Genomic DNA, 26,376 nt, shown 5'->3' with positions numbered 1-26,376 from the left:
TCAGCTTCCCTGGTAAGGTCTATTCGGGGGTGCTGGAGAAGAGGGTCTATCGGATCGTCGAACCTCGGATTCAGGCGGAGCAGTGTGACTTTCGCCCTGGCCGTGGAACAGTGGACCAGCTCTGTACTCTCAGCAGGGTCCTGGAGGGTCTGTGGGAGTTTGCATAACCAAGCCTACATGTACTTTGTGGATCTGGAGAAGGCATTCGACCGCGTCCCTTGGGGAGTCCTGTGGGAAGTGCTCTGGGAGTATGGGGTGCCAGGCTTCCTTTTAATGGGCTGTTCGGTCCCTGTACAACCGGTGTCAGAGCTTGGTCTGCACTGTCGGCAGTAAGTCGGACTTGTTTCCAGTGAGGGTTGAACTCCACCAGTGCTGCCCTTTGTCACTGATTCTGTTCATAACTTTTATGGGCGGAATTTCTATCCGTTGAGGGTGTCCGGTTTGGTGACCTCAGGATTAGATCTTTTGCAGATGATGTGGTTCTGTTGGCCTCATCAGACCATGACCTTCAGCTCTCACTGGGACAGTTCGCAGCCGAGTGTGAAGCAGCTGGGATGACAATCAGCACCTCCAAATCTGAGACCATGGTCCTCATTCGGAAAAGGGTGGAGCGCTCTCTCCAGGTCGGGGAGGGGGTCCTTCCCCAACTTAGCTTCTGTGTAGATTTTGTTTCTCATTTATGCTTTTAGTTTTGTCAATAAAATCTGTTTCTCATCATTTAACTTTCAGTTTTCATCGCATAAATATTACATTTACTATGATCTGGTTCAGCAACAATTTAAATATCATCTTTGGGCAAGAATTCAATTCTTAGATTTCTTGTCAGATGACTTACCAGGACATACATTATAAATAGGCACAGTTTCATTAAAAATGTTCAAACTGAAGTGTCAATCTGAGCAGATACAATGAGTGCCTTTGATAATGCATTTATTTATTATCAAAACAGAGACATCCATCCCAGAAGAGGACAATCTATTGTCCAGTCTTTCTTAATCGATATGCAGCAGTGTGCAAGTGAGCCTGCTTTTCTCCAGCTTTATGCTAAGCATTGAAATTTAAAATGCAGTTTTCAGTTAACTAACTTCCAATTTCAGCTTGCAGGAGGTTAGTCTTTACAGCAATCCTCATTCTTTTACCTCAGACATGATTTAAATAGAATACAGACAAAATTTCTGTTTAAATTCTCAAAGACAATGGGATTTGCCAAAGGTAAAAAATTATGCGTTCATTATGAAGTGCTTCCTCATAGCTTGTGTCTGCCTGTATTTTGACTGAGAGTCTGAGTGTCATTCGTTTAAATGCACATTTACCTTTGATCTGATGGATAAGGTTCCTCTTTGAAGTAGATTATGCGGTCCTTTGACCTGTCACTCTTCATGGAAACACAGCTGGGTACAGGTGAGCCTGCTCTCTCCATCAGGACACTGTGGACAGTGAGAGGAAAGATCCTCATTATATAAATATAATTCATATAATATGGACAGGGTCACCTTGAAGGTGGATGAGATTAGATACTTGGGGTCAACTGTCCAAAGTAATGGAGAGTGGGAAAAAAATGTGAAGAAGAGGATACAGGCAGGGAGGAGTGGGTGGGGAAGAGTGATAGGAGTGATGTGTGACAGAAGGGTGTCTGCAGAGGGGTGTCTTGTGTTTGTTTACATGTATATTTACCTTTGATCTGTAGGAAAAGGTTTCTCTCTGAAGTTGATTGGTTCCTCCATTGACTCGACACTCATGGAAACACAGCTGGGTACAGGTGAGCCTGCTCTCTCCATCAGGACACTGTGGACAGCCAGAGGAAAAATCCATCACTGTAACTGCTTAATCCCAACTGAGGTCACGGGGTTGGGGGGGCAGAGCCTATTTCTGGAACAAGGGGCACAGGCAGGAACCAACCCTGGGCAGTCACCAACACACCACAGTGCGCACACACAATTCAGACTCGCGACTCAACCTGCTCTACATGGTTTTGGACTGTGAGAGGAAACGGGTTTCCCCAGTGGAAACCCATGCGAACACAGGAGGAGCATGTGAACTCCACACAGAAAGGACCTACGCCCAACCCCAGAATTAAACCCAGGACCTTCTTGCTGTGAGGCAGCAGCGCTAACCACTGCGCCACCATGCTACGCAAGAAAGAGCCTCATTATGTAAATATAATTCATATGAGAACAGTGTCACAGTAAACCTTCAGCTGTTTAGCCTTCTGCTCTGCCTTCATGTACTTTGACATGCTGTGAAGCTCTTGATGCAAACAGGCTTGTTTTACAGTGTGGAAGAAAAGTTCCAGTAGGGCTGGGGAGAGATGCATAGTGGGAATGTTGCCTGTGTCTTAGGCTAGAAGGCAAGAAGAATGTGTATGTGTGTGTGTCTTGTGCTGGACTTGAGCTGAAACTACCTGTTTGCCAAGATAATCAGAAGGTAATCTCTTCTGAAAGAATGAGACGTACTGCACTGGCAGCTCATATTGCAGAGGAAGTTAACAAGAAAGCAGTAATAAATATCTTAGTGCAGCAACAGGTTCATGCGTGCTGTATTTATCTATTTCAAGAATCATATGGTTGAATGAGCTCTAGTGAATGTTGTCATGAATTGAATGAATCCCCATGGACGAAATATATAAGACGTGGTTTCATTTGCTTGATTGCATGGTATTGATTAACATGGGGATGTGTAAGGGGCTAGCGAGGGTGGGGTGCAACTGGTGGTGACTGGTTGACTGGTCAGTGGGCCTAAAGGAATGCAGAGGTGCACAATGCCATCATCTCTCAGGTCATCACACACTCTGTATGTGGACCAGAGATCCTGTCTTAATCAATGGGGCAAAAAAGTGCCTTTATGGGGAATTACAGAAATGTATAAAACTTGAGCATTTTCTTTTTTCAGCGGTTCACTTCTTTGGAATGGGGATACTCTGTTTTCCTGCCGTCAACTCCAGGACGCCTTCTTAATAAAGAAATTTCATCTTACTCAAGTTCTGTCAAACAAATTTACTTTATACCTGGTACTGAGCAGAATTTAGAGAAGACAAAGTGAATACAGGGTTTCTTGCTTTTTCTTAGTATTATTGTTACAGCCTCTGTCACTAGATATGGCTGTTGTTGCTTTTATTTCCTGTTTATTGATTTAATTGTCTATATATTTGTTTGTTTGTGGTCTACTTCATCACATGTGACCATTTTTGATAGGCCAGATGATCTGTTTGTTGCCTGCAGTGTAAAAGAACTGACTGGTTATGGAAGAAAAAGGAGAAGAATGAAGATGCCGAGCTCTTTATAATCTGGTTCACAATGTAGGGGGGGGTGGCCCACTAAGGGCCTCAGTGAGGTCTGAGAAAAAATTATGACAATGCCGTTTCTATTGAAATACATGTATTATACGTTATAATTGGGGATTCATTAAAGGTTTTTAAATAGAAACCAATAGGATTCCATTCTGGTCGTAAAGAGGGCGAGAGCTTTGTTCGTGACATTCCACAGGATCTCTGAATTTGCAGTAAAAATCAATCCATTCACTTAGTGTTTTACATGAAAGCTGATGGAGGGGAAAGGTAAGGAAACATTGTTACTTGTTTCTTCTTAAAACATCAAACATTGTTAAAAACTTTGTAATTTGCAATATTTGTTTTATTTTTTTTTAAGGTTAAGCATGTGTCTAATGGTTCTCAGGCTTCTGGTGCCATTTGCTATATAGGGTTTAGACTTTGTTTTTTTGTTCATAAACATTCACCTCTTTTAGGAGCAATATCATAAATAGAAAAAAGAAAGTTGGTGGACATAATGGAATGAAACCTTGTTTCATTTGCAGTGTAACCACATTAAAACATTTTTATTAATAACTATTAGCAATTGTCCTCATTGCACAATGCACACCTCAGAAACAATATAGTCTGTGCAGGGGGACCCAAACATGTTTTCCTGGACAAAGTCAAGTCAACTTTATTTATATAGCACTTTAAGAACAGTTCTTGCTGAACCAGGTGTTTAACAAAGGTCATAAAATCACAACATGATATCAAGGTATAAGACCAACATAAAACACAGATACACTATCTGCTTTGTAGTGCATTTAAGTCTCATCAAATGCTAATGAAAATAAATGAGTTTTAAAGACTAAGACTGAAGAATAGCTAATATGCAGTGGTAAGCTATTCCCAAATTTTGGTGCTACTACTGCGAATGTATGGTCACCCTTTGTTTGGAGTGGACAAAAGAAGCCGGTCAGAGGACCTCAGTGACGTTGATGCAGTATATGGACATAAAAAATCGGTGATATAAGGAGGAACTAACCCATGTAGGGCTTTAAAACTGAATATTAAAAGTGGGTCCTTGGAAAAAAATGGAACAAAATGTAACATCATATAAGTAAAATAAACCTAGATGCTTTCGGAAAAATGACAATTTTATTCCCTAAAAGTTCGCCCTGACCACTACCAATAGGATTTTCTGAGCAGGAAGATGTGGAGACCAAAAAATATATACAATAAATTTCATTTATGTTTATTACATGACATGAGTAGTGAAATTGCGGAATTTCGTCTGGCGGAACAATCGTTTGGGAATCTGTTCCCACACGTTGGACGTTCTTTGAGACACGGCTTAGCTAAGCGAGACAGTGAACCCGGTCCAGAGCAGACTTGTTCACTCGCGTAAGTTACCATGGTAACTCAGCGGGGATTCATTTAAGACACTCCCACTTAAATGAGCCAGACTTGTCGAAATAAATCAGACTTTCCCTTAATTCATGGAATACCCCCCCAGCCATGAAACAAAGGTAACAATACACTTGGGAACCAGGAGCAGTAGCAAAACAACAACTAACAGAACCCATACCAGCTCAAATGCAATGACTGACTGAAGACTACAGCACGGACAGATACTTAAATAGAGATAGATAGATAGATAGATAGATAGATAGATAGATAGATAGATAGATAGATAGATAGATAGATAGATAGATAGATAGATAGATAGATAGATAGATAGATAGAACTTTATTAATCCCTCGGGAAGGTTCCTCTGGGAAATTCTAGTTTCCAGCAGCAGTACACCAGCATATTACAAGTTATAAAAATACAATAAAACAATACAATATAAGAGGAGGAATTTAAAATAGACACATGACAAGGAGTAACGAAAGACAGGTATGGGCAGTTAATCACTAAGGACTATGACTATTGAAGCATAGCTGAGGGCTTTTGACAGATACACAAAGGATAAAACACAAAGTGAAACTAGAACAACAGGGTAACTGAACATTACTACATACAGGGAACAAAACAAGGGACTGTACAGAAACACATCAAATACTAACACAGGTTTTACAAGAAATCATAAATGTTAAACACAACAAAAGACAGGTGACATTCCAACAAAAAAAACGTGACACAGTTGTCCGATTTGCCCATTAAGCCACATGGCAGCCCAGGGAACAAGAGAACACAGTACAAAACAAGAACAAACGTGATGGCCAGCGGCACCTGCTGGCCAAAGAGGGAAATGACATACAGAAGAAGGCGGGACAGGGATACACACAAACATACACAGGATCAGACTTACCTTTCAGTTCTCTTCATTATACACTCCACAGAGGGGTTCATTTTAGAAGGAGCTTCCCCCATTTTTGTGCCGATTCAGACCAGATGACTCGTTCTGGGGCCTCTGTGAGCATGAAGGTAAAGGTAGATATAATAATCGATACTTTATTGATCCCCGTAGGGAAATTGTCTTTACGCCTCCCACAACTTGCTCCTTTTTCATAGAGGACGTTGGGTTAAGCTGGGGGTTAAGGGGCTTGCTCAAGGACCCGCAGGCTGAGGCTGGGTTTGAACCTGCGACCTCCGGATTACAGGCACACAGGCTTAGCCCACAGAGCCACACGCTGCCCCATACATGCACATACATGCATAATATTCAGTACTCAGACCTGTCATTATTATGGGGCCCCTGAAGGGACCTGTGCAAAAAAATAAATTGATGTTTTCCCCTGTCCAGGAGATACTTTTGGGTACCAGGGCCGGCGTCAGAGTGGATCTACCGGGCTGGCATCTAACTGACTATGGGGGGGCACTATCAATCGTGAACTATATTCATATGAGCGACACTAGAGGTTGACAATTTTTCGTGACTCCTGTGGGTCACGGGATTCCCAGTGATGTTAACGTTAGCTGCCATCAATAACAAAAAAAGACCCAGACAGGCGGTCAGTCATCATAACTGCCCCCGTCACTGTCATGCAAACCCTAAGATCACAGGACTAATGAAAGGTAAACGAGCGCCTTTCATATGCATCCCTTGTGATGCATGAAGCGCAAACGCAACGCAATGATTCGTTCAGACTGAAGGCAGGAACAGCTTACTGTCGATTAGGCTTCCCATGAGTGACACAGCTCAAACTCCATCAGGGTCTCAACTTTGATATTTATTTTTTTATAATTCCCAAGACTGCAACTTATTCACCAATTTCCCATCTGCATTAGACTTTATGAGACTATATATCAGTTGCTGAGGATTTCACCACGTGTTATCAGACTGCGAGACATAGGCCTGTTCTCAATTTCTTCTGATCCGAGTAAAATTTGCAAACGAAGAGTGGAGTTTGGTTTAGTACAGTAGCGCCACCACGCTTTCTGGTGAAAGTGAAAATGACCTGCATAATGCGTTTACAAATGTATAATGTAATAATATATTTTCAACATATAAATAATAGATTTTCAACAAACAAATCTATGCTTATGTCCATTAATTTTCAGTCACAAATAACCTATACCGTTGAATGAATCGCTCTCTTGAATTACACACCCTTATGAAAAGACGCGGCTCAGTTGAATGAATCGCTACCCTAATGTCACGTGACCGCTGGCCGTTGAAAATTCTATTTTATCATATTTTCCGCACGAAAGTCAAATGCCGCATCAAAGCAACAACCAATCAGCACCAACTAGCCTGTGAATTTATAATATGACAAAAAATATTTGAAACCGCTCTTTATTAATTTCGTGAATGTTTACACGTTTAATATCTGATAAATAATCAGATATAAAAATGAATATTGTGGAGCCTGTGGTGGTGGGTGCTGGAACATATGTGTGTGTGTGTGTGTGTGTGTGTGGGGGGGGGGGTGGGGGGAGACGCGGCGACTAGCTAGGGGGGGCAATGCCTTCGAATGCCCCACCTTGACGCCGGCACTGTTGGGTGTGCACGTTTTTCGCGTACACATGACTTGCTTTCACATGCACACAAGATACTAAATCTATATTGGAAACATAATTAATTTAAATCCTCTCACGTATGTGACAGCTCTACTTTATATCGTCAACTGGGAGAAGAGCTCCCTTTATCCCTCCCATATGGTAGAGTTTATTGGCATGGGCCTGGACTCCAAGCGGATGCTGGGCTCTCTTACTCCAGCTAGGTAGCTTGTGCTCAGGACAACCCTGGCTTGATTCCACAGGGGCTGCCACTTGCCTTATCTGCCTGACTCCGCCTGGTGGGGTAGCTGGCTGCCGCAACATTACTTGCCCAGCTTCTTCTATCTGAGTCTCTGCCAATGATGGATGAGGCGCATGCGGTTGTCTCCAGTTCCATACAGGAACACCCCTGTCCGGATTTTTCACAGCTGCATCAGGACGCTGCTGCCATGGCATCACCAAGGTCTCCGGCGGCTGGAAGTGCCCTTGGGACCCCCGCCAGCGTGAATGGAAGTGGTGACAATGGATGCGTCACTTTCAGGATGGGGGGGGGAGGGGTCTGGAACCACTGATGTATGCAGGACAGCACATACATCGGCTGGGACTGATGCCTGTTTTGCTCACACTTCAGCACTTCGAGTCTGTCCTGATGGGGAGGGATGTGCTGCAACACCTCTGTGGAGTCGCCAAGGGAGCATGAGGTCCAGGCAGTTCCTGGCCCCGACACGGCAGCTCCTTCTCTGGGCGGAGGGACGTCTGCTGCCCCTGAGGGTGGCCTATGTCCAGGAGTTGCAAACTGACCAGCAGATGCACATTTCCAATTGCCACATAAACCCCATTTCCGAGTCCATGAAGCACAGCACTCTGTGACAATCCTACATATCTTGTCATTGCTTTTGCTTTTATACATCTTGCAGTCAGGCTTGCAATCACATTGTTAAAATATGGGTCTAAATGCCCCTACCTGCCGAGAAATTTGTTTGAGGAAATCAGACACTCTATGCCAGTTATGCAATTCCCCTCCCTAATCAGCAAAATGATCTAAGGGGGAGACCCGTCCACCGTTTTTCTCCCTGCCAGCTCCCAATCATACCTGTACCAGGTATTTGGTGTTTGTGACTGACTAGGACCACAGAGGGAGAAATATTTTGACTCTCTGGAGGTCCCCCTAAGAAAGCCGAGAGTGGCCATTCTTTCAGTTATTTTTTTAATGCCGTTAAAAATGCCAATAATTATCTTGTTTTCTCTAGATGATGAGATCATTTTCTCTGAATAATTACAAGGATAAATGTAGCAGTTCTTTTTCAATACCCCGAGTGTAAGAAGCCCCTTAGTTTCTTTTCAATTCTTTCATGACATAAAACGATCAATCTTCCGTCCGTTTCAGGCCACGGTTTACAACCAGATTAACTTCTGGTTGAGTGAACGCTGGCGCGGTTGTGCTGCCGCTGCTTGCCGGGGAAATTTAACTTTTTTATTTGAGTCTCGCCTCTCTACATTATCTGGCTCCTGTCCTTCCGACTCACTCACCTGGAAACTATGTGGAATAACAAAATAGTCCGCTGGATTGCTGTCGGCTGGTTCCTGGTGTCCTTGCTGAGCTTTCATGCGAGAGACAATCCTCCGCTACTCTATGGACGAACTTTTAAAACTCCGGCACCACGTATCCGCACTATGGCCACCGCCTGGACCAAGCCTGCCTACGGACATAGTCTACCTGCCCCGCAGGAGGTATGTCCACCGCGGATCTCGCCGTAAGTTGCAATTTAACGATTCACATTTTATGAAATCCTGGACCACAACGTGACGTCCTCCGCGTACCACCGGTCGGAAAGTTGACCGTAATGTGCTGGCTAGCCTGCCTAGGCTGGCCAGCTCTTCGGTTAAACACAGTTCCGCCTCTGTTCGTGTCGGTCTCCTGAACACACGCTCGCTCAACACCAAGGGCCCGCTGATTCAGGACCTCATCACCGACCAACAACTCGACTTTCTCTGCCTCACGGAGACATGGCAACGGCTCCACGACTGTGGTCCCCTAAATGACTCAACGCCGCCGGGGTTTATTTACAACTATAAATCCAGAACAGCCGGCCCAGGTGGAGGTCTCACGATGCTTCACCGTGAGACTTGGAAAGTCCAACAGGTGCCTATACCAGAATTCTTCTCTTTCGAAAGCTCTGTATCTCTGTTGCCTGGACATATACCCACCATTATCGCCACTGTTTATCGCCCTCCGAAATATAATAAGGACTTTTTGAATGACTTTTCTCAGCTCCTCATCCATCTTTCCTCTCTGTCTTCAAATTTAATCATCATTGGCGACTTCAATATTCATATGGACAATAGCAACAATGCACTTACCAAAGACTTTTCATCCTGCCTTGAAAGCTTGGGTTTACAGCAATATATTAATTTTCCAACCCACAGTAAAGGACATATTTTGGACTTGGTTTGTTGCTCTGGTGTCACCCCTTTGGACTGTACTTCATATGCAATGCCATTCACTGACCATATGTTAATCACCTTCAACATTAATCTTTCACTTTCCAAACTCACTTTTCCCCGCAACATTACATTCCGCAACATCAAGGACATTAATATTGACACTTTTTCATTTGACATTAACAATTTCCCCAGTACAACCACTATTACATCTGCAGAAGACTTAGTCTCCCACTACAATAATAATCTTCATACCCTCCTGAACACCCATGCTCCCCTGAAATCCAGATCTGTTTCCTTTTCCCGCTCTGCACCCTGGTTCACTTCCACACACAGACAACTTAAAGCAACAGGACGGCAGTTAGAACAATTATACAATAAAACTGGACTCACTATTCATAAAGAAATGTACAATAATCACATTAAATTGTACAAGGACACTCTTTGCCTTGCTAAATCTAATTATTACTCTGGTTTAATCTTGTCAAACCAACATAACTCTAGGACTCTCTTTTCTCTTCTTAACAGCATCACCAAACCCCCTGGTTCACTCTTTGACCACCTCCAATCCACCGACTTCGCTAATTCACTGATGTCATTTTTCACGATCAGCAACATTCACCAGCACCTCCCATCTTCCGGCGCTGCAGTCCTTGGAGTGGATATCTGTGCGTCTCCTTCGTACCCAGGTACCACTTTTTCCAGCTTTACACTCCCCTCTATTACGGACATTATTGAACTGGTTAAAAAATCTAAACCCTCCACATGTCCCCTTGACCCTCTACCTACTGTCCTTGTAAAAACTTGCCTTCCAGTACTAGCTCCCCTCATCACCAACATTATTCACTCATCTCTCACTTCTGGAACGGTTCCCTTACTACTCAAAACTGCTACTGTGACTCCGATTCTTAAAAAACCTGGTTTAGATCATTTCTAAATTTCTTTAGTCCCATTTCTAATTTGCCATTCATCTCTAAAATTCTTGAAAAAATCGTTGCTTCTCAATTACATGCCCACCTTAATAATAATAATCTTTATGATCAGTTTCAATCCGGCTTCCATCCCCTCCACAGTACAGAAACAGCACTTATAAAAATCACTAATGATCTTCTTATAGCTGCTGATACCGGTTTGCTTTCCATTCTCATCTTTCTCGATCTAACCGCTGCCTTTGACACTATTTCCCACAGCCTTCTCCTCCATAGACTATCTTCTATCGGTATCACGGACATTCCACTTACTTGGTTCACCTCATACCTCACCAACCGTACACAGTACATACACTTAAAATCACACACATCTAACACCTTCCCTCTGTCCTCTGGGGTTCCCCAGGGCTCTGTCCTGGGGCCCCTCCTTTTCATTATCTACATCCTCCCTCTTGGTTTTATCTTTCGTAAGCACAACATTCATTTTCATTGTTACGCGGATGACACCCAGCTCTACCTTTCCTCTAGCCCCTCATCATCACTTCCTCCATCCTCACTTACTCTCTGTCTACAGGAACTCAATGTATGATTTTCCACCAACTTTCTCATGCTTAACAGTTCCAAAACAGAAGTCCTCTTAGTAGGCACCCCATCCGCAATCTCCAAATCTAGCAGCTTCTCAATTAATATCAACAATTCAATTGTCCATCCATCCCCTCAGGTTAAGAGTTTGGGTGTCGTCCTCGACAGTACACTTTCCTTTCACTCACACATCAATAATGTTACTCGGTCCGCATACTTCCACTTACGTAATATTTCTCGTCTTCGCCCCTCTCTCACTCCCCACACCACGGCTATTTTAGTTCACAGCCTTGTAACCTCCCGTATCGATTACTGTAATTCTCTTCTCTTTGGTCTCCCTAATAAATCCCTCCAGAAATTGCAGCTCCTTCAGAACTCTGCAGCCCGGGTCATAACACGGACTCCTATTTTTCACCACATCACTCCTGTCTTACAACAACTCCACTGGCTTCCCATAAAACATAGAATTAATTTAAAAATATTGATTACCACTTTTAAAGCACTACATAACCTCGCTCCTCCATACATATCTGACCTCATCCACTCTGCTGCTCCTGCCCGCACTCTTCGCTCCTCTTCCTCTTTCCTTCTCACTGTACCCTCTGGTCATTTAAAGACAATGGGGAACAGGGCATTCAGTTACTCTGCCCACCAGCTTTGGAATTCTCTTCCTCCTGATCGCCGTAATTTAGATTCTCTTCCGCTTTTTAAATCCAGACTCAAAACCTACCTGTTTAGATTGTCTTATCTTTCTTAATCACACATGTTTCTTTTAATCATTAGGTTTTTTCTTGTTTTATTGAATCTATGTATTTTTTGCATTGTACAGCGACCTTGAGTGTTTTGAAAGGCGCTTATAAATAAAATGTATTATTATTATTATTATTATTATTATTATTATTATTATTATTATTATTATTATTATTATTATTATCATGGAGGGAAATACATATCCCACTTTTCCGCAAAGGGGAAGCGAGGAAAACAAAATTAGCACTTAAGAAAAATAATGACAAACTGCTTTGCAGGATTTAGTCTATGGATACAAACGAAAATCACAAAATATTACATTAATCAAAAACTAAAAATATAGGACAGCAACATATAGTGATTACTCAATTTTCCTCTCAGGAACGTTAGTAAATACACATTTATGAGTGGCCAGGATTACATACACATGTGCACATTTAACAAGAGTAATTATCTTCAAGTAAAACAAAACATAAATCTTGTTTTGCACCTTTTTTAACTATTGACTGCAAAGTGTGCATGTCTCTCTCTCGGTCCAGACAGCACATAGCTGACTTGTCTCGAGATAACAAATCTAATTTTCTTAAGATAATGAGATTATTTAGCAGTTTCATAATTATATTATCTCAAGAAAACGGCACCCCCGCTAAGTAATGTAGCTCCCCCACAGTAACATTAAATCACTGCTGCCACCACTCAGTGTAAGTGTGTTACACACGCGTGTTTTATTATAAGTTATATCTGTTCACTACTGTATATTCTTACCTTTCGAAGAAAAATCTCTTTATGTTTCTCCAGGATCTTGTTCGTGTTTCTTATGAAATGGAGACTCCAGCTTTAATATACTTCCTCTTTTTGCCAAGAACGATCAGTTTCACATCAAACGCGGAAGTAGTCTGAGCAGAAATGGTCACAATTTTCTGAGATATTATGTGAATTAATTACAAATAACAATAACAGAAAGGGGACAAGCTCCACCGCCACCTAATTCTGTCATAACGCACATTCTGCATTGCATTTGTGCGTATTAAACCGCAGTGACACTTAAATCATTATCATACGTAAACAGGGCTCTCAAGAGTCACGCATTGGCATTTCAACCAGTTCACACGCTCACTCGCCACATCTTGTGTGTCTTACGCTGAGAAGCAAGAGATAACGCCCTCGAAGGTGTCCCGTTATAGAGAATTAATGGAGGATACGCAGGCATATGGAACGGAGTTTTCCCCCCAAGTTCATAACTGTTCCGACATTCAGTGGATACAAATATGACATACAGTGGATTCAGAAAGCATTCAGACCCCTTTGCTTTTTACGCACTTTACTGTGCTGTGGATAGAATTTTGAATGGATATAATTGTCATTTTACCCCTCACTCTATACTCAGTAACACATGGCAAAAAGTCAAAATTTTTGTAGATATTTTTGAAAATATATTAAAAATGAAAAGCTGACATCTCTTATTTACGAAAGTATTCAGACTCTTTAATTCTTCACAGAAACCCTTTTGTCAGCAATGACACCTGCAAAGCTTTGCACATCTGGACTGTGCCAGTGGATCCCAAGCTTCTCAGCAGATCCTGTCCAGCGCCATCAGAATGGATGGTGAGTGTCTATTAACTGTATTTGGCTGCATTAATGTGTCCCTCAGTTTTTAGCAGTTTTCCTGTCCCTGCTGCTGAGAAGCCGCCTATAGACTGATGCTGCCACCCCATGTTTCACTGTAGGGATGGTTACAGTCAGGTGATGTGCAGTGCCTGTTGTTTTGTTAGACAAACTGTTTGCTGTTCAATTTTTGTCTCATCGAACAAGAGAATCTTCTTCCATTTTTTGTCAGGGTCCTTTAAGTGCCATCTAGCAAACCCCCAGCTGGCTGCCTTCTGCAGATGCTTTAGAGTGACCATAAGTTTCTTTCTTCCCCCAAAAACGGTTCCCCTTTTTTGTATGATCCTGGTCCAGTCTGTCCTGTTCCTGGGTTTTGTTGGTTTCCATGTGTAGTTCTGTGGGGTGGGTACTGTCTGGGTCGGTCCCTGTCCTGCCCTTTCATAATGTCTGCTCCCTCTTTGGTCAGCAGGTGATGCTGTGTCCCCAAAATGGACCTCCTTATAGGGCTGGATGTAGATTAACGTCATACCCAGGATGAAGCAATTGCAGGTTAAGGGCCTTGCTCAACGGCCCAACGGAGTAAGATCACTGCTGGCATTCACAGGATTTGAACTAGTGACCTTCTGGCATAGATGACCGTGGGGAAGAAGCCGTTACCGAGTCTGGCAGAACTGGCTTGCATGCTCCTGAACCTTCTGCCAGACAAAAGGGGGGCAAAAAGTCTCTGAGAAGGGTGGCAGACATCCTCCATGATGCTGGAGGCCTTATGGGTACAACAGGTCATGAAGATGTCATCAGCAGAGGGCAGAGGGGTCCCAAACCAGACAGTGATACAGCTGGTAAGGACACTCTGGATGGTGCCCCTTTAGAACATGGTGAGGATGGGGGGAGGTAGACTTGCCCTCCTTAGCTACAGTAGGAAGTGAAGATGCTGTTCTGCCTTCTTGGCAGAGGAGGAGGTGCTGAGGGACCAGGTGAGGTCAGCTGGCAGGTGCAGCCCAAGCAATCCTGTTCTCCTGAGCGACTCCACTGCAGAGCCCACAATGTGCAGCAGGGGGTGGACAGCATGGGTCTGTCTGAAGTCAACAACTCTCTCATTATTTTTATCCACCTTTAGAGACAGATTGCTGGACTAGTCTGTCAGCTGCTGAATCTGCATCTAATCTTCTCAGTCTGGCCTCAGCCCAAAACCACAACTACTGCAGCTCAGGAAAAAAACGGAACTGAATCCTATCAGCGCTCGTGGTAAAATGGCAGGACTAGTGTTGTTGCGCAGCCTTCGTCTTAGCTCCTGTCACAACAGGGTGATGTCATTTCAGATGAGCGGCCGCCAGTCTCATACGGCTTCCTCGTGCCACACTGTCGGCAGACTGTGGTGTTTTTTTCCACCACACTTTTCCCATCAGTATATTTAACGGGGAAGCCAAAGTGCTCCCACACATGAGATTTAAGTGATGCTGGAGGTTTCTCGAGCTGCTCTGCTCTTCAAATTGGCTATATATTTTAGTACATTCATAGCGATATTTTTTTTTCAAGAGGCAAACACACTACAAACAAAGCAAAGACACTAACAAGTCTGGTAAAAATATGACATCTGACATCTGCTAGGATACTGTTGTAGGAATTTAATATCTCCACCAATATGTTTTGGAATTAATTAACTTTAATTATTATTTAATGCTAATTATTAATCAATTGTTGACAGTTTGTCAGACAGAGAATAAGAATCTTTGAAAGTTAGGGCACACTAAGATCCCTGCTAAGACTGTTCAATTTCCAAGATTATTCTGGTATAACATACATGCAGTGGCAGCTATACCTATTTATTTATTAAAAATTTATACAAGTGTTTAGGTGTGAGGGGTAAAATAATTGATACTCTGTGAACATGGTTATAAGGGTGGCACACAAAACTGAGACTGTCTAAGGACACACACACAAACATGACCTGTATATTGAGACTGGCGATCATAAGCAACGTACTATACTGGGTATACAAAAACCAAACTTAAAAGAAACTTTCTTTGGGGTGTTGGTCTGTTCGGTGAGTGGTATGTAAGGCAAGGATGTCGGAAGCTTCATCCAAGATAACCACTTTCATTTCTCCCTTTGAGGGCGGCATGGTGGTGCAGTGGTTAGCGCTGCTGCCTCACAGCAAGAGGGTCCCGGGTCCTTTCTGTGTGGAGTTCGCACGCTCTCCCTGTGTTCACATGGGTTTCTGCCGAGGCTCCGGTTTCCTCCCACGGTCCTAGACCGTGCAGGGCAGATTGATTGGCAAGTCTCAATTGGCCCTGTAATTAGGTGAGGGTGTGTGCCCTGTGGTGTGTTGGTACCTGCCTAGGGTTGGTTCCTGCCTGTGCCTGTTGTTCCCAAGATAGATTCCAGTCCCCCCTGTGACCCCAGTTGGGATTAAGCGGTTACTGTGATGGATGGATGAATTTCTCCCTATGGCCGCTACAGGTTCCTCGGAATGCCATGTGACATTTGTATAGTCAGTAAAGTTTTCCAGAATGTGATGGAGCAGCTGTTTGCTGGACAGCCCTGTGAGATTGTGATGGATGGCAGCTGAGATTTGAAAATTGCACGTCATAACCTTTCAAAAACTGCATCGCAAAATTGGTGCTTAAACACTTAGGTGTCGTTCTCCTTTAAAAGAGTCTGGAGAGTCTACATATCAAAAAGGACTCCTGAAGCCGACAGAGAGAGAGCAGGCGCAGGGGGAGGGGGGCTGTGCGGCTTGTGCCTCCACTGCAGTCCTGATGCCTGCCCTTCTGAGCAGCCCGCTCATGCCCAGCAGGGTGTAGATTCTGTAGAGAGGCGGCCGGTGAAGCCTCTGCAGCCGACTTCCACTAGAGGGCAGTGTGCTCACCGCCCCTGTCTCCGGCAATTCTTCAGAATCAGGGCTGGACTGGTAATCTGGCATACCGGGCAAATGCCCGGTGGGCCGACGCACTTGGGGGCTGGTCGATTTAATATGAATTTTTTTTTTAATTGTCCAACGACCGGCCCATAAAGCAGGGACATCGGCCCATTGGTTCATTTTCTATACTGACACTGGGCTGATCTAATCATCTCTTAACAGGCTCCACCCCTCCCCCTCTGCTTCTTGTGTCAGATGCAGTCAGTGGCCAGAGCCAGAAATCAGTGGATTTAGGATGGAGAAGCAAAAGCGCAAGGGGGGTGCAGAGAAGTTGCGGGCCAAAAAAAAAATAAAATCTAGAGGTTGTTGCCTCAACATGTGCAAAAATAACCGACATGTTTAGTGCTGTAGCTTCGGTTTCCAAGCCAACAGTAACGTTACCTGACGACACTAAACAGGTGAACATAGCACATGGAGGAGAGGTGACTAGTCATGGCGGCACCCAGGGAGAGGAGCAGGTGTCTGACAGTGAATTCAAGGAGGGACAGAGACAGAGTGAGCAGGAGGAGAGTGTAGTTGAAACGGTAAGCATGGTAGCTACATGATTTAACAGGGAGGGAGTGTTAAACAGGGCGGATGCAGCAGGATAGCGTGTGTGGACCTGGCTGGGCCACGAGGAAGATGATGATTTACCTAAATTAATGAATATTATAATTAATGGTGGGCCGTTATCGGCGTTAATGTGCTGAGACTCTTATTCCGCGATAAAAAAAATATTGCCGTTAATCTATTCACAAAGTTGGGAGCTGGGTCTTATACTATGCAAGCTATGATGAAAGAATGAAAAAGTATATCAAAGACATCGCATTCGGAAATTATCACAGAGGTTGTGAGAGAAAAACACAGACATAGCAGATTCGGAAGGGATTAAAATCACCAAGTACGTCTGTGAAACAAAACATTCTCTAACGACCCCCTGAAACACTAGTTACTTTTAATCATTATTTAGGTAGCACAGATATTCTGAATGTCTTTGGCAGAATTCAAATGATTAATTTCTAAATTAATCTAGGTAAAAAAAAATAATCCATGCCCACCCCTAATTATAATAAAACAAACTAATCGTTGTCACTATTATAAAGTCTGTCATATTATCAGTCTGTTACTGCACTAGCGACTCAGTCAGCTAATGTCAAATTACACAGCATAAGCTATTTTGCATTGTTTTTGTAGCTAGGTTAGCAGAGTTAACTTATTCAATTGCAACTTCTGCTGACTATTCTAATGGTAACCCTTTAAAACACATAACGGCCGTCGACAGCCCTTCTCTATAAAAACTTAGATGATGCTATTTGATTATTTTAATTATTCAATCATTTCTCTGTCCTTATGTATAGTCAATTTTTGGGAATGGAACAGTAGATATGCATATCTACAGGGACCGCAACGATTGTGTACTTGTTGGTTGTGTCCGACCGATTGTGGTGGGCCGGTCTATAAGCGAAAATGCCAGGGCCCTTTTTTTGTCCCAGTCCAGCCCTGTTCAGAATCCCCTGGTGCTTGGTCAGCTTCCTCTCAGAAAGATCTTCCCAGGACACAATCAGTTCTATCAGGGTTAGGGTTGCAACGATTAGAAATTTCGGTGGTACGATTATAGTCTGAGAAATAATCACAGTTGCACGATTATCACGGTTATTTTACGTGAATTGATTTCACAACTGTATTAACATATATAAATCACACAAACACATTCTATAAAGGTTTTGAAATTCAGAAGCTATTTATTGCTGCTTTTCAAAGATACTGCATAGTTAGAAAAATTAATTTGTAAAAGTAATCTCTGTAACCATCTGTAAGGCTGAAAAAATGCTTTGCTACCTTTTGAATACACCAGTCAAAAAAGTTAAAGTAAAAAAAAAATCAAGTAATCTCTGGGCAAACAGAGCTGTATTTAACACACTCATGGAACAGAGAATTTGTATTTAAATTCAAGTGAACTCTGTGTCATGCCCCGATCATCCGATCCTGCTGTGTGCCACGCCCCCTCGTTAACACCGTGTGGATTCCCCGTGTTCACCAGCTGTTTCCTATTACTGTCATTAGTGCAATGTATTTAGTCCGCGTTAGGTATATTTTCCCCAGTCCAGTAATGGAAGTCTATATGTCTGTCTTGCGCCGTTTCCTATTAAAACCCTTCGTTTTACCCCAGTCCTGTTCCCCATGCCTGGTGCCCCGCCTCGCACCGCTCCGCACCGCGTCAGTCGTGACACTCTGTAAACACATCCATCTCCTTTGATGAGCTACACATTTTTTATATTTCAGTTTGCATGTCATCAGACCTACCTGATGACTTGAACATAAATTGCACTGTTTAACTTAAAAATGAAGTTAAAAATGCTGCTTTTTTTAAGATACTGCATAGTTAGAAAAACAAAATGTGCTCCGCTGTATGGTCCTCTGGGAAAAAACATTGTTTCTAGACAGTGACACTTAAGCTTCCAATCAGCAGAGAGAGCGTGTGAATTAGACTGTGAAGCTCATGAAGGGTTCTCCACCACCATTATTGCTTGTCCATAGGTCTGCCGTAGCACCAAACCACACACCTTCTGCCAGCTGTTCCTCCAAATTTCCTCCTGTATGGTGATACATTGTTGAGATTTTGTTTGTGGAAAAGTAGGTTCTGCTTGGCACTTTGTATTGTGGCACTGCCTTCTTTCAGATGGAGAAATCCAGGCTTTTCCACAGTGTAAAATGGTATCTGCAAACAAACGTTTTATGGGAGCTACGTTTAACTTTTTTTCTTTCATAACCACTGCGCTATTAACTACCGAGGACAAGGACGTATGCAAACAGGCTACGTTTGAAATTCCTTTTTATGAGACTGACAGAGAAGAAAACATAACGCTTGTTATAGACAAATAGGAAACAAACCTCAATCAGTAGCCTACAACGCTACACGGCTAAATGAACCCTCGTTCACCGGATGGTTCTAATATTACTTTGAAATAACTTCAGTCACTAATGTAATTTGACTCGGATGTTTTGTATTAGCCTACCTTCAATTGCGCGTATATGTCCGCATGATGATCTCGGAGATGCTGCAACAAGTTGGAGGTGTTGGATCCTTTGGCCGCAGCTTTTTTCCTGCAAGTTCTGCAAATGGGGGATCCATCGTCCTAGATTTCTCCTTTAGCATCATTGGGTATCCAAAGTTTTCCCACACAGGAGACTTCCAGCGCTTCCTAGCTGGATATAGAGGAGTCCCGCTGTTGGTTGTCTCTCGTTCTCCTTCTGCCATGATCCACTTGGGGTGTTTTGTATTTGCTTCGCTTTGTATTGTTTTCGTCCATGTGGGTCACGTTATTATATGTCTTTGGTTATGGTGGATTTATTATTATTTTTTTGCCGGTGTTGGGGAAGTCTTAACGGTGGATTAACCGCAATGTTTCACACCGTGGTTAATGGTCAAACCGGTTAATCCCTGCAGAGGATTTGGTTGATGGGCCTCTGCACTCCACCTCTGCAGCTATTGCTACCATGTTCATGTCCAGGGCAAAGAGGATGACTGATACAGGGCACCCCATGATAATGCCTGTTCTCCAGTCGGTGCCAACTTGATGTCACTAAGCCAGAAGTGACTGTCAATCTGAAACTGTTATAATAATCCAAGATCTTACTGGTAACATGGTGCCAGTTTAGTGCAGACTCTACCAACTTGTGTGCTACAGACTCGTATGCATTAGCCAGGTCCAACCACAGCACAAGTAAATCTCCTTTCCCCTTGTGTGCCTCCCTGATAAACCGGGTGACTATACCTGTGTGTTTGAGGCAGCCTGGCATCCCTGGAGCCCCCCCCCCCCCCCCCCCTTATGCACTGAGGTGTCAGTGTAGTTGTTCTTCAGCAGGAAGTTCCTGACGCAGTGGAAGACTTTACTTAAAGTAGTCATTATACTGCATTATAGATACCTTCATAATGCATTATAATGCATTCATAAAGTACTATAAGCACAGCCATCACTATTTATAAAAAGGCATAACAAATTGTAGCCAGGTTTATTATGCATCATGAATGCTCTATGAAGATCTCATCTATAATGCGCTAAAAATAGCTTCATAATGCACTACAAAGCATCCTTAATTCTTGTACTAACCATTAGTATTAAACATTTTCAGTAACTTTTATACTCATTAACGCTAAATAAATGTCTGTTGTGTGTATAGTTTGTATAATGTACTATTTTAGTTATAAACTCTAACTCCACTGTTTGCTCAGTCTGCTCTTCTCAGTCTGGCCTCAGTCCAAAACCACACCTACTGCAGCCTGAGAAGCAGCAAGGTCCTCCCACTTTCACGAAAGAGAACTGTGACCAAAACGAAAATGAATCAACTCAGTGTCTTTGGAAAACTTATAACAAGCCATCATGTTATTTAACAAACAGGAATAAATGGCAGCACAGCGCCCTCTGCTGTCTGCCATAGAGCAAGTCAGTATGAACAGCCGTCCAGGCTTCTCTCCCCGTGAACTTTAGACACGTAGATGTGTGCAGGTCTGGGCTGGGAGCTTCCAGTGTGCAGGGTTAGCAAACGATTTCTGAATGTTCATTAAAGAAATATCAATCATCGTTATGTATCTCGTTTAGTTTAGACCAAAATAACCGAAAATTCAAGCCTTCACAAAACACGCTAAAAAAACAACTTCAGCTTGCAATAAAAATTAAATAAAATTCGAAACTCCCCAGCAGGTAAATTAATCAGGTGATCTTCCTTGCTGTAATCTTCATATTTCACGGCGAAGTAATTTTATTCCGAGTCGCCCTCGTATTCCGCTTTCACAGTCTTGGTCTTGCGTTCCAGGTTTTCATGTAGAAAGATGAGCGTATCCCCATGTGCTGGGTGAAGACTTGAGTGCTGTCGGGTGGCGGTATTCCCGGCCAGAGAGAACACCCTTTCGCTGAGGGTGCTGGTGGCTGGAACAGCCAGGTAGCGATAAGCCAGTTTAGCTAAACGAGGAACATCGTTCTGGTTGCGAGCCCACCACTGCAGTGAATTCTCCATCGTGGGAATTTGAGGTGTTCTGCAATACGCACGGAGTTCGGCAGCTGAAGTGGAGTGAGCCTCTTTGCACCCGCTCTCAAACTGGGGTCCAAAAAGCTGCTCAGAGTCACTTTCCAGTCTGAATTTCTTCATCACCGCCTCCACTTCATCGTCAGCAGCTTGGACATCATCCTCAACATTTTCAACTGCATGGAAAATTAATAACGCTTAGTTTCACACAGCCAAATTACAGCCAAGTTCTTTCAAATATGATTTCAATATCAACTCAAGCTGTAACCTAACGAAATACTGTAAGCTCTCATGACAAAACAACAATATTTTCAAATGAATGACAAATGAATTAATCGTCTGGTCTGGCCTTGACCTAACATTACCTATAGCAGTAGCTGTAGCAGGCTTCTGGGGTCGGGATCTGGTCTCATCCTGCAGCAGCTGATGCAGGTGGTCATGGTCATGATCTCTTATGCTTTCTTTAAGGATCTAGAGATGTCTGAAGCGGGGATCTAACAGACAAGTGACTACGGGGATTGACTCTGGAGGCCATCAGACTCTAGATTGAAGCATGTGACCAGCTGTTGTCGCACCACCTTCTTGAAGGAGCGGATCACACCCACGTCTGATTCTTGGATACAGAGGGCGGTGTTGATCACGTTGCAAATCACTGGGTACATGAAAGACAGATCCACATGCAACTCGCTACACATCACTTTTATAGCTTTTGCCGGGGAAGATAACACAGCAATCAGCTGTTCTATCAGCTCCCAGTGTGACGCGCGTATCTCAAGTGACGTTTTTATACTGAGCTTCGTGAGTGTTTCATCCGCCAGGACAGACTGCATGGGGATCCTCTGCTCATGTAGCCACTCCAGCATATCGAAAGTGGAATTCCACTGGACTGCACAGTCATTTTGTAGTTTCTTGGGTTTATGCGCAACTGGAACTGCTTTTCCTTCAGAACGCAAGTCGCCACAGACGAGTGGCGAAAATGACCAACCACGCTTCTTGCTGCATCGATGGCCTTGGTGATTTCTGGTAGGATTAAACCTGTCTTTATTGCCAGCTGTAGAATGTGCCCAGTACACCCTATGTCTTCTGGGGACTGCTTGCACAGCTCCAATGCCAGGTTCACGTCTGCGACGTTATCATGCACTGTACAAAACACCTGTAGGCCCCATATTTAAGATAAAATAACATATATTTAAAAGCCATTCCTGCAAGTTGTCATCATAAATAGTTTTTGAAGGATTTCTTTGTTCTTCTTAGTAACATTTTGTGATATGTGAAGGAACAGAGGAAGCGGGAACATTTCTGTGCTTGTGATACTTTGCATGTGTGTCACTGTTTGTACCAAACAAGCCACCAGCAGAGGCAGCAGCACAGAATGTGGAGCTCGTCACCAATGGAAGGAGAGGGAGGGCAGAGTAAGAATCCACCTTTCCTCTGTGTTCAGGGGTATATCTGTATTACTGCAGTGCCACTGTGAGTGTTTTGTGGGTCACATTTCAGCTGACAGTCTCATTCCTAAATTTTGTGTGGATTAAAAGGAAGAAATTTAAACTAAAATATAAAGTAAATCGGGATTCCTAAAAAGAGATTTTATGCTTTTTTGGTGTTTTGGAATCACATGTACTGCATCATTGATGATCAGGCATGTAGTGAAATCAGAATGCTGTCCACATTGGTCTTAAGAACACATTGGTCAGAATAACAAATCAACTTCAGTGTCCATTCTTGCTGTTCCTAAATCCATCCATCCATCACCTTAACAGCTTAATCCCAACTGGGGTTGCGGAGCCTATCCCAGGAACAACGGGCACAGGTGAGAACCAACTCTAGGCAGTCACCAACACACTGCAGGGTGCACACACACACAGCCACATGGCCAAGTTAGACTAGACAATCAGCCTATCCTGCTCGCTTTTGTACTGTGGGAGGAAACCGGAGCCCCGGTAGAAACCCATGTGAACACAGGGAGAGCATGAGAACTCCACACAGAAAGGACCCGGGACCGAATCCAGGACCTTCTTGCTGTGAGGCAGCAGCGCTAACCACTGCATCACCATGTTGCCTCTTGAGAGGCTGTTCGCTAAACTGTATTCATTTATTTGCATTATATGACTTAGGCTTTAGGGTGGCATGGTGGTGCAGTGGTTAGCACTGTTGCCTTACGCCTCTGGGACCCGGGTTTGAGTCTCCGCCTGGGTGACATGTGTGCGGAGTTTGCTTGTTCTCTCCATGTCATCGTGGGGTTTCCTCCGGGTACTCCGGTTTCTCCCCACAGTCCAAAAACATGCTGAGGTTAATTGGAGTTGCTAAATTGCCTGTAGGTGTGAATGTGTGCATGAATGGTGTATGAGTGTGCCCTGCGATGGGCTGGCCCCCCCCATCCTGGGTTGTTCCCTGCCTCGTGCCAGTTGCTTCCGGGATAGGGTCCGGACCCCTGGCGACCCAGTAGGATGAGCGGTTTGGAAAATGGATGGATGGATAGATTTATGCTTTGAGCAGCACTGCACCAGGACATTAACTGGGCAGAACAGGAAGCTTTAATTGCCAGTATACATGTAGCAAATACAAAATATAGACAGAAATATACAAAATGTACATATAAGGGGAGGGAATAGCCCCCCTAATCATCAAGATTACATTTCATTACATTTTAATCAGAAAAAATGACAGTTATTTTACATGTTTGTTCAGCTGGCCAAACCCAGTCATTTATTTTTGCCTAACATATTGTAACACTGGCGGGGCGCATGTCCCAGCATGCCCCATGTGCAGTTGCAATTAGCCCTTGTTGTGTTGTTGTTCATGTTAATGGTCACATTTCCTTATTGTCGCGCGTATGTTTGCCCGTGTCTTGTGTGTACCCTGTCCGATCCACGTGTGCGTTTAGCTTACGGAAATCTCCCACCATGTGTGCATCTTACAGTTCAATGTCTGACAACCTTGTCTTTCCCAGTGCATCTGTGGTTCGGAGTTCGTTGGGTGCCTGATATAATCCTTTTCAGGACTACCAGTAAAAAGCGTTTTAGATGAGCGAGTCTCCATGTCTCTTTCTCTGCTCCTGCGATGCCTCAGTCCACCCGACATCACAATAGTCACACTTCCGACAGAGAGAAAGGATTATACTAAGGCATTGACATAATTGGAAGCACGTTTTCACTTTTAAAATTGATACGTGCGGCAATCGGTTGTTATAACAACGTGATTATGTACCTATTTTATGTGCATTTGCGCCGATATGACAAGAAATTCTCGTGCATTTAATCTTTATATGCTAATTCATATTTCATTTGCGGTGTAGAGGTTAAAATGCATTGTAGTTTCCTCATATCAGCACAAATTTATGAACATTAAATATGTACATATTTGCTCTGTTACATTAATCGATTGCCGCACATATCGCTTTAAAAGGTGAATACTTGTGTACCAGTTATGTATCTCCCTGGTTATACTGGTTAAAAAGCAGAGATTTTACCTTTTGCCGTGGAGAAGCAGCGACATGTGACACTTTGATAAGGTAAAAATGATTCCTCCAGCACACGGTGAGCTATCCCAGCATGCACAGGGACACAGAGGACTCTAGAAAAACCATAAATCCTGGGCAGAGGGCTTCAGTGAATGAGTAGGTGAAGCTGTACAGGAGGGTCAGTCCATCAGAGGAGACTCTGTAGAAGGACAGAGTACCAGCCGCCTGGTCCAGATACACTCCTACTCTGCGGGAGCCTGAGGGCTCTATGGGTATGACAGTCGATTTATTATTGTACTGGACAGAGTAACGGCAAGGAGAGCAGCGCAGAATCCATGACTTGTCATTGACTCCAAGTCCACAGTCAGCAGTCGCTCCTTTCCTCCTGATTCCTTTATAAGTCACCCCTATCCGGGCTCCATTTCCACTCCACTCAGCCTCCCAGTAACAGCGACCAGTCAGACTCTCTCTGCACAGAACTTGGTCCCACCAGTCAAATCTCTCTGGATGATCAGGATATGGCTGCTTTGCCCCCCATGTCACCTTCCTGTTTCCCTCTGACAGAGACAGGCGGCTGTAAGCTGTGTTGGGGTCCAGCGTCAGTTGGCAGGAGTCTGTAGGCAAGAGGAAGAGCGATTAATCCCATGCCGAAGCCCAGCATCTCCATCATTATCACTGTCACACCTCACACACTCACTAACACAGAACTCGCTCCAATACACACATTTTATTCCCAATATACTCATGTAGCCGCCCGAGTCTGCGGCGCTCCGGCTGCCCCCTGCGCTGTGAGACACGCCGCGCTGAGAGACTCGCTGGGGCCGAACTGCACTTTAGCCTGCGCTCTATTATTCTGTACGATACATAAAATATAAAAACAGCAAATGATTTAATTTCTGTATAATAAAACTATATGTCTTTCATAAAAAAACAAAAATATTTATTAATTTTGACGTTTACATAACAACGTATGCAAGTTTACTCATGCTCATAAACGTATGTGTATGTGTGCTTGTATTGGTAATATTGCAGTTGTTGTTAACTGTGATGTAGTCCTTGATAGTCATGCACATGAATTTGGCCTAAGTAAAGAAAATAAGAACTATATATACACGCGTGTTTATTCAGTATCGACACCCTTTCTGCTTTTTATATATTGTTTTTTTTATTGTTAATAGTCAACCTGAACAATTTTTGTTGGACACCAGCGCCATCTTTCAGTCAAATAACATAACCTTGAGACATCGAAGCGAATCATATAATCGATTTTAGAATCGATTCATTACAACGGACAGTTGGAAAGAATCGAATAACTTAATTAAGTCAAACTTCCCATCACTACTCACGCTCCATGCTGCTCTGACTGCGACTGAAGTTTGTGTTAATGGCGCACGAGTCGCGCAGCCGATCACGTGACGAGTCAGACAAGGTTCATACCATCAGGTTAAACGGAGTGAGGGACGGGGGTGCGCGTGCTGACGGTGTACAGGTA

At 43.5% G+C, this 26,376-nt stretch overlaps 1 protein-coding gene across 1 annotated transcript in view; it reads right to left on the bottom strand.

Annotated features, from left to right (window-relative positions):
• LOC125724024 (NACHT, LRR and PYD domains-containing protein 12-like) overlaps positions 1 to 26,376 on the bottom strand; it is a 593,671-nt gene that overhangs the window by 439,631 nt on the left and 127,664 nt on the right. The window contains exon 6 of the mRNA XM_049000874.1: positions 1,675 to 1,785. Within this exon, the coding sequence (XP_048856831.1) occupies positions 1,675 to 1,785 (111 nt within the window). The remainder of the gene's footprint in view (positions 1 to 1,674; positions 1,786 to 26,376) is intronic.

This window comes from Brienomyrus brachyistius, unplaced genomic scaffold (genome assembly GCF_023856365.1).
Source record: "Brienomyrus brachyistius isolate T26 unplaced genomic scaffold, BBRACH_0.4 scaffold54, whole genome shotgun sequence".
Classification (NCBI taxonomy): Eukaryota; Metazoa; Chordata; class Actinopteri; order Osteoglossiformes; family Mormyridae; genus Brienomyrus; species Brienomyrus brachyistius.
The sequence above is the reverse complement of the archived record's forward strand: the minus strand, read 5'-3'. Positions and strand labels throughout refer to the sequence as shown.